The sequence below is a fragment of the Typopeltis vanoorti genome, chromosome 24 (genome assembly GCF_054136105.1).
Source record: "Typopeltis vanoorti isolate ZY-2024b chromosome 24, IOZ_Tvanoo_1.0, whole genome shotgun sequence".
Taxonomy (NCBI): Eukaryota; Metazoa; Arthropoda; class Arachnida; order Uropygi; family Thelyphonidae; genus Typopeltis; species Typopeltis vanoorti.
In genome coordinates, this window is record NC_143572.1 from 17,349,802 (window position 1) to 17,371,734 (window position 21,933).

Genomic DNA, 21,933 nt, shown 5'->3' on the forward strand with positions numbered 1-21,933 from the left:
ATGGGAATATAACCAAGATCTGTATTTAAGTTTTGTAGATCTGGAAAAGGAATATGACAAGATGCAAATAGAAAACTATTCAAAACACTACTGTTGTATGGTGTCAGTTTGGTATTATAACAAGCAATACTTGGTCTTTATTTGGGTTGAGTTGTAAGTCAGCAGAAATTGAAGGAAGTACAGGAAGTTGGTTTAATAATTTGTGTAATACTTTTAAATAAATGCAGTACAAGTCTGCAAGATTCCCGGACTAAATTGAATAACTGTTGTGATAAATTTGGTATGAAAATCGGCAATAAGAAGACAAAGACAGTGAAAATAGGCAGAAACATTGAAAATATCAACTGCATCGTGAATGGACTACCTACAGAACAAGTGAAACATTTCAGGTACTTAGGCATGATTTGTAGTGAAGATGGTAAATTAAATATGGAAATAGACAACATACTCAACAAAGCTGGCATGGTAAGAAGTCAATTGAATAAATTCACATGGAATAAGAGAGAAATTAGTCAGAGCACTAAATTAGTTGAATAGAAGACAGTGTTCAAAACAATTTTAACTTATGGATATGAGAACTGGGTGAGAAATAAAACGCTTGGCCAAAGACTAGAGATCACAGATATGAGAGTTCTGAGAAAGATTAAGGGAGTGAACAGATGGCATCAATGGTAATATATTAAAAACGAGGATATTAGGAAAGAACTTAACATTGTTAGCATCCAGGAATGAGTTAGAAGAGCTAAATATCAGGTGTTATGGTCACTTAAGCAGAATGGGAGAGGAAAGATTAGTAAACCAAGTGTTCTCTGCCAGGTTGGCAAGAAAAAGACCCAGAGGAAGACCATGATATAGGTGGATTGATACAGTAAAAAGTGCCTTAGAAGAGAGAAATATAAGATCTGACAATGTTAGTCTTGACAGGTAACAGGTAATTTGGAAGAAATTTGTAGATAGGAAGTTAGTAATGATGTAAGTTTTTCATGTAGTACTATCATATCCTATACACCCCCTGACATGTACCATCAAGGGGGTGTACAGGATATGATAGTACTACATGAAAAACTTACATCATTACTAACTTCCTATCTACAAATTTCCTCCAAATTATCTGTTACCTATCAAGACTAACATTGTCAGATCTTATATTTCCATCTTCTAAGGAACTTTTTACTATATCAATCCGCCTATATTGTGGTCTTCCTCTGGATCTTTTTCTTATGGTTTATAAGAAAAGGACCATGTTTAATGATCTCCAATAAAATATTAGTATATGCATGATATTTACAGCTTGTAAAATAATGTGAAAATTGAATTTTTAAAATAAAATCTCTGCTTTGCTATTGAATAAAATAAAATTATTGAATAAAAGAAAATTCGATTCAATAATGATTATTTGAAGCAGATGAAGGAAAATAAAGCAAAATATAAATAAGAAGAGATATAAATACATATAACAAGCACAAAAATTTGCAGAAGATGATTTGCTTGCTTTCTTGGCAGTCCATCAGCACACTCATTCACTCCATAGCAGAGCTCTCATAGTACCCATATAAAAAAACAGAAATAAAACTCAATGTGAGAATTACAGAGGTATTTCCCTACAGAGTATTCCTGGCAAGATCTATGTAAGTATACTTGAGAAACGGTTGAGAAGAATTGTGGAAGAAAAGCATGGTGAAGAACAGGCTGGATTCAGGCCAAATAGAGGCCGTCAGGATGAGATCTTCACTTTACGACAAATAGTTGAGAAAGCATGGGAATATAACAAAGATCTGTATTTAAGTTTAGTTGATCTGGAAAAGGCATATGACAAGGTGCCAAGAGAGAAGCTATTCAATACGCTAAAGTAATATGGTGTCAATGGGGCATTATATCAAGCAATACTTAGTCTTTATTTGAGTTGTAAGTCAGCAGTTAGAATTGAATAAAGTACAGGAAGATGGTTTAATGTTAAATCTGGTGTGAGACAAGGATGTACATAATCCCCTCTGTTATTCACTATCTATATGGATCACATTATGACGGAAAGTGGTATTAAACATGATATCAGAATTGGAGATGTTAATGTCAGTTCTTTGCTTTATGCGGATGATGTTATACTTCTAAAAAAATCTGCTACAAGTTTGCAAGATTCCCTGACTAAATTGAATAACTGTTGTAATAGATATGATATGAAGGTCAGCATTAAAAAGACAAAGACAATGAAAATAGATAGAATTGTTGAAAATGTCAACTGTGTTGTGAATGGGGAACCTGTGGAACCAGGAAAACATTTCAGCTACTAAGGCACAATTTTTAGTGAAGATGGTAAATTAAATATGAAAATAGACAACAGAAATATGAAAATAGACAACAGAATCAGCAAAGCTGGTATGGTGGGAAGTCAATTGAATAAATTCATATGGAATAAGAGAGAAATCAGTCGGAAAACTAAATTAGCTGTATACAAGACAGTGTTCAAACCAGTTTTAACTTATGGATCTGAGAGCTGGGTCAGAAGTAAAACACTTGACAAAGACTAGAGACCACAGATATGAGAGTCCTGAGAAAGATTAGAGGCATGAACAGATGGCATCAATGGCAATATCATATTAAAAATGAGGATATTAGGAAAGAACTTGACATTGTCAGAATCCAGGAATGTGTCAGCAGAGCTAATCTCAAGTGATATGGTCACTTAAACAGAATGGGCAAGGAAATATTAGCAAAACAAGTGTTCTCGGCCAGGTTGGCAGGAAAACGACCCAGAGGAAGACCAAGATATAGATGGATTGATACAGTACAAAGTGCCTTAGATGATAGAAATATAAAATCTGATAATGTTGGAGTCTTGACAACAGACTGATTTGGAGGAAAATTGTAGATAGGAAGTTAGTAATGATGTGAATTTTTCACATCATTAGTAATGATATAAATTCTGTACACCCCTTGAGGGTACATGTCAGCAATATGATGATGATGATTGATGATGACAAGGACCAACTTTCTTTTCTCATTGTGTCAGTTGCTTTCTCTAAAGCTTTAAAAAATTTCTTCACTTCTACCTTAGTAGAACCTTCTGTGGGACCATAAGCACAAATAAGTCTCATTGTCCTGTTCCCCATTCTGATATTTTCCCACATCACCCTAAGATACCGCTTACCATTTAAGAAGATTAGCCTCATATTTTGTGTACAATACTATAAAACCTTTTCCCTGATTGTCATTACCTGAATACAACATTTTGTACTTATTGCTCACAAAAATCTCACCAGATTTTGTCTTTTTTGTTTCAGTCATCACTATTATGTCGAGCTGGTACTTATCCAATTCCTCAGCTAGCTCCATTTCTTTGCCATTCAGGCTTCTCATGTTGATAGTAGCAATGTTGAACCCTGGTGATGTTGAGTTGTGATCTGTTTCAGGATTTGTTCCAGTAGCTGGCTTTTCACTGTTCGCCCTGGTTTCCTGGCGAAAATAATGTGGGGTCTTGTTTAATCAAGCGATGCACCAGCCAGAATGAAATTTTGTCATGTTGTATCATCATTTTATATTGTGTTTTAAGCCAATAAGAATACAATTTCGTTGGCAAAATCTCAAATTGCCATCCCATCCTCATTTGTTCAGTATCCAGGTATATACCTAACAGGGTGCACCACGAGAAGGTGAGGATTGGACATTAGGTCAGAAGCCTTGGTTGGTTCTCTGCATTTCTTTAAAGGCTATGTGGAAATCTTCTCTCAGTTATACAGCTTTGACCCTTAAGCACCCTTTTAACTGAATAAAGAAGTGCAAATATTATCAGTATTCATTAAGAGAGACTGAAAAATGAAATAAGGAGTCTCTATGTCTGTGAGCCCAAAATTTATGGCATGGAAAATAATGGAATATGTTAAGAGAGACCAATGAGGCATTTATGTCAATAACAATAAAACAAATTTCGTTAGTTATTATGATATGGATATAAAGGAATTGGATGAAAGAAATTATTTTGATGCTACATAATTCGATTTTAGAATGGGATTCAATATCACAATTTTCTTATATGCTAGCTGGAGAACTGGAATGAAAGCTGAAGGTACAGTTAATCTAGAGGGTTAATGGGGTGGATGGGTGGGTAGGGGAGAGAGGGGGGGGGTGGAAAATAGCTACCTGTCTGTGAAACAGACACAAGCTTGGTTGAAAAATCTTCTTCATACAACAGACAGAATTTGAACTCAGACCATATCTCCAAATTAGGCTGACATAGGTAGTGGAGCTCAGAATGAATGTTGGATCTTTGTTGTTTTGACTTGCAATAGGAAGTAAATGGTTAATATCTAAATTTTCATTTACCCTCAAGTACAAAGGTCAGGTAGCTCTAATAACAAATTATTTTTTTACTCCCTGGAAGTTTTTCCACAGATATAAGATTTTAGTTGACCTGTAGTTGATATACCACTTTAATGTTGTACCTTTAGAAAACAGCTGTTTTTGGTCTGAGAGCAATCCAATCTCACTATAACAAATTTGCAATGACCTCAGGCAGAGTCTGTTGCAGTAGATAATTTGATACAGTGATGTCTTTTTAGAACAGCAATGTACCTATGGAGCTTTAATTGGAACGGTTCAGCAGTTTGTTATAGTGAGAGCCAACTGTAAAAATGGTATTATGGCTGCTCTGCTCCTATATAGAAAAAGATCCATCACTATTTTTAGGAAGTACACAAAAACAGATAGTTTCAAAAAGTTAGAATGTAACCAGTGTAAACATTGCATTAATCATTGCAACTATTTTAAATGGAAAATAATCAGCAGTTGTGTGCTATATTTTGTAGATGAAATGATATTTTTGAAGACGTCAGCTATTCTAAAAAAAAAGAGATGCAACATTACGATGGTATGCATAAACTATAAATACACACAGTCGTTCAGAGTCATACACAAGCAGATTGCAAACTTGATTAGGTAAATGATTTGTATGAAATGTGAAAGTAGGTGCATCTTTATTAAAAACCAAATTTTTGAAGCAATTATTACCATTTCAAAACATGATATATTAATTATTAAAAAAAAAAAAAAGAGGAAAGCTTTAAAATTTAATATAAAAGGAGAACTAAAACACAAAACTAACCTTTTCATGATATTTCTTGTTAGTAGAAGACTTGAAAGTAGGATCAGGTGGGGGTGGCATTATATTTACTTGGCTAGTGGAATTAAGCTGCTGCTCACTCTGTGATCCTGATAATCCTACTGCACTCAGTGGTAATGTATCATCTGTTTTCAAGAATAGAGAAAAAATAGTTTCCCTTTACGTGGCATATTACAATAGTATCCTTGAAATTAATTAGAGAATTTCAATTGTAATTTCAACATATAATTATATGGTGTGAGATGAAATTATGACAGATGTGTTTTTGATTTAAGGTTGTTAATTAATTTCAACTATAAACTTTTCTAAATCACAAATATCCAACACTTCAGCTTTTTTTGATTAATATTACTTTAATTAAAACAATTAACATGGGAACACTTAAGATAAATATTTGTGACCTCAAAAGCCCAGAATCATAAATATCTAAAGAGTAATATTCTTAATATTACTCTTTAATATAATATTCCATCTTATATAATATTATATAAGATTGAACAACACCTTACATAATAAAATACTCTTTGAATGGCCTTTCCTGTCAATGGTTGAATGGGCTGTGACAGAGCAAAATTGTCACAATATTCAAGCATAAAAAAAAAAGGGCAAAAAACGGCCTCGCCTACTCCCTATAGATGGGAATAAGAAGGCGTTAGCTGATTTTTTTTTTTTTTTTTTTTTAAAAAGAAAAAGATCATATGATGCTATTTTTGGCATGACCCTGTTAGATCAAAGCTGAAATTTCTCTGACTTTTTTTATTTCAAAAATTATAGCAGAAAAACTGATGGTTTGCAAGTCACTGTTTATATCTGAAATTTGTTTGACAGTTCACAAAGAGGAACACAGGAAAACAAACAAAAACAGATCAGCAAAAACATGCAGCATCAGCTTAATCAATAAAAACTGAAGTGCAGTGCAATTGGAAGAATGACAGTATATTGCACCCATCGATTAGAAAAGACCTAAGTTTGATTCTCACCGTTACGAGAGGAATCATTATATGGCTTTTTTATTTGAAGGTGAGTTAGCCGATTTCATATGAAGGGTAGCAGGGTTTTTTTCTCTCAGAAACTTCGGTTTTTCATCCCATATACAGGCAAATTGGCCTTCGGAACACGATCAATTTACAGAAAAAAAAATACTATTTGTGGTGGTGATGGATAATAGATACCGTTGATGGTAGCTGTGTGTAACAGAGTTGAGTATGGTGCCCTCCTGTGATGAGTCCTTGGAGGTGTCAATGTAGTAATAATAATAAACTAAAAATTCAAAATTCTTTAACTAGACTCTCACATCTCTTCTGTGGTTGCTCAACTTCATGAGAAAAAAAAGCAAAAAATACTGCTCAATGCAATCAATTCAAACTGATTGCTTTGAGCAGTATTCCAGGTACTATTAGCAACAATAATTTTCCCATCTTAGACAATTTGTAGCCTTCAATAATAGTATGTTTAGAAGAATCTTCTTGTAAGTGATAATGTCTGTGAAGGAACTGTCTGAGGTTTGCTGTGGTGGTAGTGTAAAATTCAATGTGGTGAAATTTTGTTAAAAATTTTGACATCGATTTTACAGAGGTCACAAATCATGTGAAAGGAACGAAATTGTACATTACTGTATATTAACAGTGAAATACTGATTGCAAACTTGTATAACTGACAAAAAGAATGACACAGAATTGTTTATTAATTATAAAATATTGTAAAGGTTCAAATTGTACATTACGTTGATGTAAAGTTTTAAGAGTAACAGAATGCTAAAAGTATTTCTGCCTCAAGTTAAGAGGATTAGCCAAGATTATGTTGGTGACTTGATAGTGAACAAAGGTATTGAAGGTCATTCAGATGTGGAAACTTTAATGCCAAAACCAAAGGCCAAGACAACAGTGATCAGAAGATTCGGGAATATTATTATTATTCCGGGCAACTCCAAGGAATCGACAGACTCATCGAGGGAGGTCCTAACATCATGTCAAGAACAACTATTCGACATTCACACAGTATTTATCATACCTTGCCTTGAACTCATTCACGGTCGTAGCACCCACAACACTCTCTGGCAGTTTATTCCACTCATTCACCACTCTCCAAGTAAAAAACCTAGCTCTAACACCCCTGATAATCACGTTCTTGCTCAGCTTCCATGTATGGCCCCTAGTCCTATTCTCAAAAATATCTTCTGGATTAATCTTATAGAAACCCTTCAGTAATTTGAATGTCTCAATCATATCACCCCTTTTCCACCTTTCGACCAATTTTTGCAACCCACAAATCTTCAACCTATTCTCATAAGGTTCATTCCACAGACCTGTTATCATCTTGGTCACTCGTCTCTGGATCCTCTCCACTTCCTCCCCATCACAAAGAAACCCTGGCGCCCATAACTGGGCACAGTAGTCCAGATCGGGTCTTATCAAGGCTCGATAAAAAGGAACAATAACTTGTTTGTCTCTGCATGTTAAAGTATTTTTCAGAAGCCAAGTGATTTGATGAGCTGATTTAGCCACTTTTGCAATGTGCCCCCTAAACTTCAATTCCCTATCCACCAACACTCCCAAATCCCTGGCCTCAATCTCCTGGAGTGTGGTTCCACCAATGTGATATACTGCTGCTATTCTTTTCACCCCAAAATGCATAACCTTACACTTTGCCACATTAAATTGACATCCATTTTTCCTACCAGACCTCCAAACTATCCAAATCATCCTGTAAAATTTTGACATCCTGTGCACTCACAATTGCTCTACCCAACTTTGCATCATCAGCAAACAAGTGAACACTTCCTCTCAAATCCTTTCTTATATCATTGATGAACAAATTGAAAAGTAGTGGTCCAAGAACAGAGCCATGCGGACCACCACTACACACCACTTGTGACACCACTAGACACAAGCCGTCTTTTAGACACAACTCCTGAATAAACCACTCTCTGGTATCTCTCCATCAACCACCCTCCTATCCATCTCACCAATCCTATATCCATCCCCATCTGCTCCAGTTTACTGATTAGAGTTTCATGTGGAATCTTGTCAAAGGCCTTGGCAAGGTCCAGTAGAATCACTGTAAACCCATTACCCTTATCTAGTTCAGCAGTCACTGTGTTATAAAACGTGAGCAAGTTACTGAGGCATGATCTACCCTTCACAAAACCATGTTGTCCCCCATACAATATCCCATTTTCATCTACCCAATCCTGTATTCTTTTCTTGACTAATTTCTCTAAGACCTTGACAACGATTCCTGATATGCTAATCGGTTGGCAATTTACAACAGCAGTCTTGGAACCACCTTTATGCAGTGGAACTATTTTCCCCTCTTTCCACCCCCTCGGGACTAACCCAGACCTGAGACTCAAATTAAACAAAATGGTCAAGGCTACTGACAATTTTTTAGCCGCGTCTTATGACACGAGCTGGTATACCATCCAATCCCACAGATGTATTGACATTGAGGTTATGCAATAAACTACTCACCTCCACTTCATTCACCACAATCCCCGTATAATCTACTGGTTCATTCATTTCTGCAATGTCACCACCTGGATAATACATTCTTGCAAAGTGCTCACTCAGTAGCTCAACTATATCAATTGATTCAGTTACCTCCCTACCATCGGCATTCTTTAAAATCATTCTGCCATATACATTTTTCCTTTTACTTGCAACATATCGAAAAAACTGTTTAGGATTCTCTTTAGCCTGCATGGCCAAGGTTCTTTCGTAATCCTTTTTTGCTTTCCTTACCACACTCGTTACCCTTCTGGCCTGCGCTTTATACCGTTCATGTGCATGCCGGTCACCTTTCTCCTTAAATTCTCTCCATAGCTGTTTCTTTTTTTGCAGCTCAAGCTTAATGGTGTTATTCATCCATTTAACCCCTACTTGATTTATTATTTGAACTCTAGGTATACAGTCAGCCATTTCTTCATGCAAACACTTCTTAACTGCCTCCCATGCACTATCAACTTCTAGTCCTTGCAGTTGTACATGCCATGGCACTGAACCAATCAAACTCCCAAACTTGTCATACTTACCAGCCCGATAATTCCACATGTACCCTGTCTTAATTGTAAATTCCACTCCTTTAGCCACCTCCCAAGTCAAGATCCTATGATCACTCTCACTAATTGATGGCAATGTGGTCATATTCATTACAGTCAAATCCTCAGATGCAATTACTAGGTCAAGCACTCTCTGACCCCTAGTATTTTCCATTACATGTTGTCGCAGACAGTTATCCCTTAATAACCACATAAAATCCAATTCCTTCCTCCCGTGTGTCCTCTCCTCACTCCAATCAATGCGACCATAGTTAAAATCTCCCATAATAATTACCCTCCTTCCACTCATTTCTTCTATTTGCTTGTGCATACTGTCTCCACCATCTTTTCCATCACGTGATCTACAGCAGCACCCAATTGTATATTTTGTTTTGCTAGCCACAATCTCACACCAAATGGCTTCAAATGTGTTCTTTTCTCTATCCTGCAATTGATCTTCTATTCTTCTTGGCTGCAGCACATCAGCTATCATCAACAATACTGCTCTCCCCATTTTATTCTCCCTATCATTCCTGAACACACTATACCCATCACATTCAATCCCATTAGCTATATCATCTACAGTCAGCCATGATTCACTAATGCCAATAACCTGTGATCTGGAAGTGCCAACCATGGCCAAAAACTCTTCCTTCTTGTTCCTAATACTCCTAGCATTAGTGTACATGAATTTAAGACCCCCCCATTAGCCCCCTATCCCTACCTTGATGCCTTATATTACCTATCCCATTCTGATTTGTTGTCCTTATTTGCTCATGCATATTATACTCATTCACACACTCAACTGTCGCCCTAAAATCTGCATATCTACTTCTCTCCCCCCCCCCTTAATAAATCTAGTTTCTCTGATTTTGCACATCCACTACATTCAGCAACATTTTTTCAAGTCTTCTTACACCATATGCAGTCAATATCCGACCCTAAAACAAGGAACTTTGGAATCGTATAAAAGAGGTCTTGAGAATCTTATCAAAAAAAAGGGAGACCAGGAATACTTTTCGTCTTGCTGCAGTTCGTTGGGACTTCTGAAATTTCATTGGAACATGACCCCTAGGCACGGGGAACCAGGAGAGGTAGATTATTCTTCGGAGATGAATTTTCGGTAATGGAACATGACACGTATGACCAGATACACGACACCTACAGTAGATCCAGAATGACAGTGAGCTATGCCATAATTCCTGGAAGAGGACTACAGCAGGAAGACCATCAAAAGCTATTCGGTGAAGGCTAGTGTATAGAATGGAGGAAAGCAGTCAGCAGGACCGCCACTAATCTTCAAGCTGGTAGGACTGTATTTGATTCTGTGAATTTGTGAGTAGATTCTATTGTATTAACACTCAGGTAATGGTTAAGAATTGTGTGTCCGCTGAACGTAGCTTTGTTAAAATAATTGTATAGTCACTATAAGAGATAATTGAGGCTGAAAGTTTACTAGTATATATTAGGAAGAATGTTAGCCAACGATAGAGATTGTAACAGCCAGTAATTGCCTAGATTTTGTAAAGCAAGTTAATTAAGAATTGTGGATAGCTGGTCTAAATTGTAAGGTTACGATTTGAGTTCAAGATAGGTATCAGAGAGAAATTGTTCAATTATATATTGGATTGTACAGTTGCTTAAGGTAAAATAAACATGTTTTGTTTGTTTAAAGCTACTGCCTGATCTTTGACCAATGCACTGTCTCATAAAAAATAACCGAACCTGTGTGCTTAAATTAGAGAAATTGCTACGACTGACCTATTTAAGTAATTATTTTAGAAAGTGATCTATTCTATAAGTATTATAACTAATCTTCTTGCGCTATAAAATTAATTCACTATGGCTCAGTCAAAAAACATATAAATTTTTCTTGAGTTAGATAGCGTGAGAGATAGTTAACTGTAACTGTGAATTGCCTATTTCAGAGGTCCTTTCACTAACAGCACTAACACTTGTAGAAAGTATAAAGGATTGCAAGCAGGGACTAAGTTAATCAGATTAGATCAGAATAAGGTAAAGAGATAAGAGACTTTAAACTCTCTGTTAAGTACACTTAACAGAGAGTTTAAAGTTAAAGTAGACATAGGAAGGATAATGACAAAAGACGAGTAAAAATAATACAAAGGCACAGCTGCGACAACTGACATTGAAGAAAATATTAACATAATAACATAACCCAAAATACAATTGTGCAACTGAAATTATTTTACAGTAGTAAGGAGAATCAACAAAACATACTATGCTCTTCCTTGATCAGTATTTTTGCTGTTACATCATGGTTTGGATAGAGTGGAAATCAAGACAATGGTTTGGAAGTGCAGCTGCTGCCGATCTGTATGATGGTATCTATTACATGTATCACTGCTTCAACAATAAATGTTTGGGTTGACCACTGCACAATTATATTCTAAGAACTGTGAAAACATATTTAAACCATGGCATTCATAATAAAAAGCATTGTTTAGTTGACCATATACTAGACAGAAAAAGACAGGAAAATAAGCACTTCCATATATATGTTTCTTCAACTTCCCACATAAAAAGTAGGACAGAAGGATAACCAATTATAAAAATTACTACTGCAAAATATGAATAGGAATGCATGGAATTATTACTTTATTATTATTATATTATATTATATATAATTAATATATTATTGATATTATTATTATTTACCAGAAACCTCCAGGGAGTCAGGAATTATCTTCAGAGGTCACATAGCACTTCACCAGATGTCATAGCTTTCTTTGAACTCAATTACACTACCTGCACTCACCACCTCCAAAGGTAAGCAATTCCAATCACACATACCAAGCTCCCACCCCTTTCTTGACTGCATTCATTTTCAGCCTCCGTGGATGTCCTCTCCCTACCTTTTATAAAATGAAAAAAGTCGATCTACTAATATCTTATATGAAGTTTGAAGATCTCTATCATATCACTTTTCTTCTGTTTGTTAGTGTATGCAATACAGAAATTCTCCAATCTGTCCTCCTAACCTACTTAACATAGTCCTGATATCTTTAATACTCACTTTTGCACACAAGATCTACACATAATTCATTTCAGAATTACAAATGCATCTGAGCTGAATTTACAATCTTTGCTATACAGCTCATGAACTTCTTATCTATTAAAACTCATGATTCTCAAGCCTGATTAGTTTCTTCTAGGATAATATAAGCAATATAGTATGCCATTGGTTATCTCATCACAAAGTGCATGCCTTTACATTTACTACCACCAAATTGACAGCCATTTTAACATGGCCACAAACTATTCAAATCACTCATGTTAGTTGCATTCCTGATTACTCTGTCTCTTCACATCATCAGCAAACTATTCAAATCACTCTGCAAGTACTGCATGTTAGTTGCATTCCTGATTACTCTGTCTCTTCACATCATCAGCAAACAGCTGCATGTCTCCAGTCAAATCCTTCTCAATGTCACTGATGTAAAGAATATGGACCAAGAACTGAGTGGGGTACACCACTGGTTACCATAAATCTTGAAGGCCCATGACTCAATACACTATATCTTGATAACTATCAGCTAGCCATCCTTTTATTCAAGCTAAAAGTTTATAAATTAGTACAATATCATGCAAATTATGCAACAACCTTCCATGCTGTATCTTATTTAAGTATAAAAGCATTATTATAAAATGTGAGCAATTACTCAAAGATACCTTCTCTTAGTAAATCAATGATGTTCATGGCAAAGTATAGATTCTCTGTCAATTCATTTCTGAATACAAGCTCTTGTCAACATTTCCACAAAAACTGTCACCGTTTACAGTCAGACACAACAATCTTTGCAACACTCTTGTGCAATGAAATTATTTTTCCACTCCTGTGGAATCTTCTATTAAGATTGAAATTATAAAACCAAGTCAAAGGCAACCAGTTTAGCTGAACACTATCTTAGCATCTATACTGATATTCCATCAGACCCTACTGCCATATTCTTATTATTTATTAATTTATGCAACAGCTCTGGTACCTCCTCCTCCTCCTCCTCAAACACCTGAATTTCTTCATTCATTGCAGATGAAGCATCAAGCTCCATGATTCATACACCAGGTTGATAGCTCTTAGCAAAATGTGCATCCATTACCTGAACAATCTCTTCTGCCTCTGTCGGAAGAGATTGTTCAAGTAACGGACAATCTCTTCTGCCTCTGTCACCCACATACTATCTGCATTCAGCAGTTGTTTTTTCACATGCATTCTTTCTATCATTTTTTTTCTTAGAATCTCTTGCTTAATAAGACTGCATATCTATTTGATATGCAGTTTATTTTCCAAACTTTATGGACATCTGATACTGCAGCACTGAAGTATTGTTTATTTTTTCTCAAGCACTGCCCAACATCCTCCCCATCTGGCAATCAATACCATGGAACCAAACCCAGTATTCTCCTCAGTTCATCATAATTTCCTGCTCTGTAGTTCAGCATGTAACTTTTTTCCTGAAAAGAATGTTAATATACTTAGTCACTTTACAGATCAGTACTACATGATCATTATCAACTGGAGGCAGAACAGTCACAACTATAACCCCAACACACATAATTATAATCATATCTAACACTCGTTAACTACAAGTTCCTTCTGTCACATGCTGCGAAGAAGTTGTCTGTCTCAATAAATTCAGCCTTATTCTTATGAGATTTTGCTGCTACCCAATTAATGTTCTGATAGTTAAAAGTCACACATGATGATTACTCATTCAGCACCAATCAGATTGATTTGGCAACACATTTTAATGCCACCTGCAACTAACCACCTGAAAGCCGGGTCTCACTAATACCCACAATTTAAGACCATAAAACATTCCCCAAAGCAACAAGTTCCTGATATTCCTGTCATTTGTGTACAGGCCTAAGTTACCTCCAAGCTTTTGCATATATACCCATCTCTGTAGTTTGTATGGCTCACTTGGATAACGTTTGGATCTCTATTCATATCTAATGCCTCATTTATGCAGGCATCTCAGCACATATTAAATAAATCCAAACTAGACAAGCACACAATCATCCTTTCATCATAATCAACTCTATGATTAAGCATATTCGTATTGTTAACACAGTTGCATATTTCAGTCATTCTCATGCACGAGCTCTCTCTCTACTCCTCCCATCATGGTCTACTTCTATTTCTCGGTATTAGGTCTGATACAAATAAATAATTTCTCCAGATGCCTGATACCAAACATATTCAAGTGCAGGCCATCCCTCTTATATAATTCCATTCTTCTTTCAAACTCACTCCACAGATCCAAGATCTTACAACTATTACTTCTACACAGTCTGAACATCAAATCATTTACCATCATAGCCCTTCAGTTTAATTTAGCAGTATATGAAAGAAGGATGTTTATTTCCTTTTATATAGATATACTTTTAATTTTTTTTAGGAAATGACAATGTAAACTAAGTTATTAATTATAAAAACTTTAATTAATAACTATCTATATTTCGGCAATGTCACATTGCCGAAATATAAAAAACTTTAATTAATAACTATCTATATTTCAGCAATGTTACATTGCCATCTTCAAGGATCACAAAACAATGATATGTGCATGCAGGTACTCACACTACGCAACTGAGGCTGAAAGGCAACTGAAGTCAGTCCTAAAGTTTTAAAAGGTGTGCCCTAGTGGGCTAATTTGGATTGCCTTGGTCACTGGGCTGACAATCTTAGAATGTAAGTTTCCCAAATTTGGGGCAGTTTCATGCACCCAAATTTGTTGAGGTTTGGGAAGTTTTCAGAACTGAGGCTGATTCAAGAAATAATCTATCATACTTGTACTTGCTGCGGTGCAATTGAGTGGCCTTCTTCTAGCATATTTTGTGCTGTCCAATGGATGGTTAGCAAGTTCTGAGTGACTGTATTGGTAGAACCTGATGTAATCCTTGTGTTCGGATATCCTGATATTGGCTTGGCTGCTTGTTTGGCCATAGTAGGACAGTTTACAACTGCAAGGGACCTGGTATACTCTAGGTTGGTCTAGAGAAAGTGGCTGGTCTTTGGTAGAGCAGATAAGACAGGCCAAATTCTTATGTGTTTGCAACTAGTTGTGAGGTCACATTTCCTTAGGATTTTTGTTAGTTTTTCGGATGTACCCCTGATATATGGAATGGTGATAGATTTAGAATAATCTCTGCGATGAAGGGGGGGGGATTTGTGGTTAACTGGTTTTAGTATATTTTGAAGGCTGTAAGTTCAGTAGTTAGGGCATTGTTATCTGAACTGATTAATTTTGCCCTGTTACATAAATTTTTTATAATCCCATATTGTTGGGAGCAGGGGTGAATGCTGGTGAATCTACCTGTATGTGTAGGTTTTCTGTAAACAGAAAAAGCCAGAGATCCATCAAGCTAGCATGTAATCAGTGTCTAGGAAAGAGAGACTGCTGTTGTTTTCCTTTTCCAAAGTAAACTGGATCCTGGAGTGTTGTGAAATTGTGGAGTGTATCCAGGCCATGCAGCTAACACATCATCCACATAGCGTAGCCAGTTTGGGTTTATGTGGGGCACAGTTTAAGGCTTTTTCTTCAAAGGTCTCCATAAAGAAGTTGGCAAGGGGTGGCAAGAGTTGAGAACCCATGGCTGTCCCCTCTATCTGTTTGTAGAAGTTTCCTTGTCAAACAAAATAGCCTGAGTTCATGGTGAACTGAAATAAGGTTGAAATATCGGGAAGAAATTTGGCTTGGATGAGGTCTAAGGTATCTTTGAGTGGGATATTGGCGAATAAGGAGGAGACATCAAAACCATTAAAGACCATTATGTCAATGTGTTGGAGTGAGAGGTTTTCTATACTGGCTTTAAAGTGGGCCGAATGCTTTATGTGTGAAAGTGTGTTGCCAAAAAACTCAGTTCTCCAACATGTATGACCAAAAATCTTTCTCAAAATTCTGCATCACTGCTAGCTGATTTTTTCTTCTTTCCATCTCAGCTGATTGTTTGGCAATAATTTTATATTTTTGCCATTAAAATGGTGTCAAAACAATGCTAAATTACCTGGTCAACTGCTTTCAATTTCACACAGTAAACACAAGAACAATAACTCAGAATCAGTCATTTTTATTGAAAATAAAATCCTGAGAACTCAGAGGTACACAAGTAAGCAAGAATTTAGGACTGGTTGTAGAGAGTTAGGATTAATAAGAACCATAACAAGTATTACCTCTATTCTCTAACTGACAGCTTTTCCAGATAATGGTGGTAGACAGTGAGCCTGGAAAACCTGGCCTTTTCAATAGATACATTTCTCCACTGGGCCAGTTTTCTGGCCCATATGGTTCTAAATGGTACTCTAGTTTCAAAGATTCATTTCAATCACTTTCTCAAGGTCTCTTCTACAAGTATTATTATGCACAATATCCCAATGAACTAGCTATCATTCCACAACTTTCCTTTAAGCCTGTAGAAACAGGAATAGATGTTGGTCAACAACCATTTCTTTTGCCTTCAAACCTACAGATCCAACTTTTTTTGCTCTTTCATTCCAATTACTTCTGTGCTTTTTATTAATTAAAATTAAAATAATTTTATTTTAATAAATTAAATAAATAAATTAAATTAAATAAATTAAATAAAATAAATTAAAAAATTTTAATTTTTTAATTTAATTTAATTTTTTAAATTCAATTTAAAACATTGATTTTTTTCTGATTTAAAACATTGTTCTGAATGTTCATATGATAATTTTATTAGTGTCAAAAAAAAAAAAAAGTGAACAGTACCATGCTAATCTTTTGAAGTATTTTAAATAAAAAAGGGATGTGATATTTTCTCTCTTTAAGAAAATAAAAAACACTATTTCTGTATTTACTTTGGCACATACTTATTCATGCTCAAATGGAGAAAATTTATATTCAGCACTAAAGACCCATCAACCACACAACCACAAATGGTGATCACTATGTAGCAAGCAATGCATGCATAATGAAATGGAATGTTAAAATTATTTCCAGGATCTCATTTTCTGGATGTACTTGGATCACACTACACAGCAAATGTGGCAGTAAAATGAGATTTCAGTGATAGTGTTGTAAAGAATAGAAAAGTAAAACAAAGACAATGAAAATTCTTTCTTCATGGTTACATGATGGATTTATGGAGCCAAAAACACTGAGTTAACAATTAAAAAAAATAATGCACAACATTTCGACCTCTGTATCAAGGTCATCATCAGGAAAACATACACACATGAACAAGACACAAGAAGCTATACACTACAGAAAGTATGCTAAATCTAACTGTTTTGTTCACTGTTTACACTAGCCTGACCTCTGGTGAGAAAGAATAAATAAATAAAATAAAAAATTTATATATAATAAGTATAATAATATACAGAGGATAAAAAATGACAATAAGAACTACATCAAATACACAGGTGTATTTGATTATCTTAAGGTTTTCTTTTGTCAGGGTTCTGCCATCTTGTTTTGATGCTATATAGGTTGCAGATGGTCTTCCAGACACTTGGAATTACTAATTCATCACACTTGTTGATTAGGATGATGAATGAGCATCTCATAAGCTTTCTTGAATTTTCTTTCCCACCTGGTTTTGGTGTGGCATAGAGACTTGGTAACCAAGCCCTTTCAGTTAATTCTGTGACAAGTTTGGAGTGCATGGTCTGACATGACTGCTTTACCTTCATGAAGGAATTTAATGTGGCATTTGTGTTTGTCTTTTCTTATTGAAAATGTACGTTCTGTTTTCCCTGTGTAGGGTAAGTTACCAGTGCAATGGATTATGTAAACCACTGGGTGGGAAGGGGATCATTGGAAGCTAAGTATGCTTTTTAATTTTGTAGGTTTGAAGGTTATTTAATATTGTATTTATGCAGTGTTCTATCTATTTTTTTCTGATATTCTCCTAATGTATGAATGGCATTTTTGCAATATTTTTTACTTTTCATGATATTATTGTGGAGGATCTTGTAAACTGTTTTTTTGTTGTAGCCATTCTTTATATAAGGTTTGACTAATAATTCCATGTTCCTTCCTCAGCACCTGTGCATTGGTGCTCATAGATGCTAGGATAGAATTTAATAAAATTTGGAATTTAGATGTACATGGGAAGATATCTAGGCAGTTAAAATTTTCATTCCAATTGGATCATTTCAATAATTCAAAAATAAATCAAACTGATATTAATGGTTCCCTACTAAATGGATGGCAATGAAATTTTGTAAATAACATCTAATAAAATTTATCAAATCATTTCAAGTTTAGTTTTTCACTGAACCACTAGAATTGCAAAAGGCAAAACAAAATCTAAAGACTGCTCAATGTATCATAAATCTGCTATAACTTTTGATAAACTCTAATTCCTGAGTATTACAAAAGACCTAATGCTAAACGGTGAGTTAGCCAATCTCATATGGAGGTGGCAGGGTTTTTTTTTATTTTATTTTTTTATTTTTACAGTAAACGTGGGTTTTTCATCCTGCATATAGACAAATTAGTCTTCAAAACACCCACAATTTTCAGACAAAATATACTAGTGGTGGCGGGAAGATGGTGTTGATGCAGATGATGATGGTAGTAGTGGTTCAGCATAATTGGTAGATGATGTGGTGGCATTGGAGAGTTGAAGAGTAGGTGCCCTCCCTTGATGAATCTTTGGACTCTGGAGGTGTCATGAAATAATAATAATTTTGCCGCTGAAATCATGACAATTAATACAAAACAGACAGCAGTAATCAAATTCTACTCTGAATTCAACTATTTCAACTCATATCATAGTATGCAAGACATTTATCACAGCAAGCTTCGGATGCAACTTGCTGAATGACAGCACATTATGACAATGAGATAATGTGCTGAATGATAATAGTCTTCATTGTTAAACTGGTCGAAATGATAATTCCTCACTGTCTTGATGCAATTTAACAAAATTTGGTATTTAAGAAAACTAAAAATTTGTTGAGTTACTTCAACACAGCATCTTAATAGTAAAATTATGAAAATCATTTATCATCATCATCAAATTCCTGCTATGTACCCTCAAGGGGTGTACCGGATATGATAGTACTACGTGACAAAAATTACATCATTACTAACTTCCTATCTACAATTTTCCTCCAAATCAGTCTGTTACTTGTCAAGACCCCAACATTATCAGATCTTATATTTCTATCGTCTAAGGCACTCTGTACCTCATCAATCCACCTTTATCTTGGTCTTCCTTTGGGTCATTTTGCTGCCAACCTGGCAGAGAACACTTGTTTTGCTAATCTTTCCTCGCCCATTCTATTTAAGTGACCATACCACCTGAGATTAGCTCTGCTAATGCATTCCTGGATGATGACAATGTCAAGTTCTTTCCTAATATCCTCGTTTTTAATATGATATTGCCATTGATGCCATCTGTTCACGCCTCTAATCTTTCTCAGGACTCTACATATCTGTGGTCTCTAGTCTTTGGTCAAGTGTTTTACTTCTGACCCAGCTCTCAGATCCATAAGTTAAAACTGGTTTGAACACTGTCTTGTATACAGCTAATTTAGTGTTCCGACTAATTTCTCTCTTATTTCATACGAATCAACTGACTTCCCACCATACCAGCTTTGCTGATTCTGTTGTCTATTTCTATATTTAATTTACCAACTTCAGTAAAAATCGTGCCTAAGTAGCTGAAATGTTTTGCTTGTTCCACAGGTTCTCCATTCACAACACAGTTGACATTTTCAATGATTCTGCCTATTTTCATTGTCTTTGTCTTTTTATTGCTGACCTTCATACCATGTTTATTACAACAGCTATTCAATTTAGTCAGAGAATCTTGCAGACTAGTGGCGGATTTATTTAGAAGTATAACATCATCTGCATAAAGCAAAGAGCTGATATTAACATCTCAAATTTTGATATCATGTTTAATACCACTTTCCTTCATAATGTAATCCATAGATAATGAATAACAGAGGGGATAATGTACATCCTTGTCTCACAAAAGATTTAACATTAAACCATCTTCCTTTACTTTCTTCAATTCTAACTGCTGACTTACGACTCAAATAAAGATTAAGTATTGCTTGATATAATGCCCCGTTGACACCATATAACTGCAGCGTATTGAATAGCTTCTCTCTTGGCACCTTGTCATATGCCTTTTCCAAATTGACAAAACTTAAATACCGATCTTTGTTATATTCCCAAGCCTTCTCGACTATTTGTTGTAAAGTGAAGTTCTGATCCTGACAGCCTCTATTTGGCCTGAATCCAGCTTGTCCTTCACCAAGCTTTTCTTCCAAAATTCTTCTCAACCGTTTCTCAAGTATACTTGCATAGATCTTGCCAGGAACACACAGTAGGGAAATACCTCTGTAATTCTCACATTCAGTTTTATTTCTCTTTTTATATATGGGTACTATGAGAGCTCTACTCTAATCATCGGGAATTCATCCCTCTGTCCAGGCTTTCTGAACTATGCAGTGCAGCCACAGTAAGACTCTTATACCACCATACTTCAGCATTTCTGGTCGAATATCATCTACTCCTGCTGCCTTTCCATATTTCAAGCCTTTGATGGCTTTTTCTACTTCAAGTATGGATATGTATTCCTGACTGCATGCCTGGTCAGTGTTTTTTACCACTGTGCTATCATCACTGCTTGTTTCATTTAGCAGTTTTTCAAAGTAATTACTCCATACTTCAAGGATATCTTTTTCTCCCGTTTTCATGTCACCTTTATCATATCTAACTCCTTTTACAGCACTCTTTCCTCCATTCCTAAGTTTCTTCAACAACCTCCAGAATATTTTGCCACCTTCTTGATATTTATTTTCTATATTCTTGCCAAAGTCCTCTCATGACTTTTGTTTAGCTAGTTTTACACAGTGTTTAGCATTCTTGCATTTGTCTCTATATTCTCTAAGAGCACAAACTGACTTATTTGACAGAAACTTTTGATATGCTTTCTTCTTTTCCTTCACTGCCTCTTTAATTTCTTGTGTCCACCAGGGAGTTCTGATTTTTTTATCCTTGCAGACAACCTCATCACATGCCTCTCTGGCAAAATCAATCAATGTTTTCTTCAGAGTTTGCCACTGAATCTCCAGGGTTTGATTCCTGTTCTCAAACTCTTTCATTTTTTCTTCAATAATCTTTGTGTATTTTAGTCTACAGTTCACATCTGAGAGCTGCTCAACTTTTATTCACTTTAAAACTTTCTTACATGTTTTTCTTTTCAATATGAAATTCAATTTTATCTTGCTCAAGACTAAATAGTAATCACTTCCAATTTTAAATCCTCTGTACACTCTGGTGTCCTGCACCAGGGAGAAAACATCACTATCAACAATAACATAGTCAATGAGACTTTTCTTATTCCTTGCCTCTTCTCTCCATGTGAATTTGTACACATTTTTATGTTGAAACATGGTGTTAGTAATAACCAGTCCATGTCCTGAGCAGAAATCCAACAGATATATTTGCCATTATTATTAGCTTTGCTCTTTTCTCCAAATATTCCCAAAATATTTTGTATGTCTCACAATCATTTCCTACTCTGCTATTTAGATCCCCAACAAGGACCAACTTTTCCCTTTTCATTGTGTCAGTAGCCTAAAATTCCTCCACTTCTACCTTAGTAGAGCCTTGTGTGGGACCATAGGCACAAATAAGTCTCATTGTCCAGTTCCCCATTCTCATATTTGCCCACATTACTCCACTTGAGACTGACTGCCATTCAAGAAGATTAGCCTCGTATTTTGTGTTGAATACTATGGCTACTCCTTCTTTTCCTTGATTGTCATTGC

General features: G+C 35.5%; 1 protein-coding gene across 4 annotated transcripts in view; it reads right to left on the reverse strand.

Annotated features, from left to right (window-relative positions):
- Nucleotides 1-21,933, reverse strand: part of LOC150092959 (uncharacterized) — a 538,308-nt gene that overhangs the window by 242,239 nt on the left and 274,136 nt on the right. For all 4 annotated transcript variants that reach the window (XM_090413661.1, XM_090413660.1, XM_090413659.1 and 1 more), the window contains one exon: nucleotides 5,096-5,238. In XM_090413661.1, coding sequence (XP_090269787.1) covers nucleotides 5,096-5,238 — 143 coding nt within the window. The remainder of the gene's footprint in view (nucleotides 1-5,095; nucleotides 5,239-21,933) is intronic.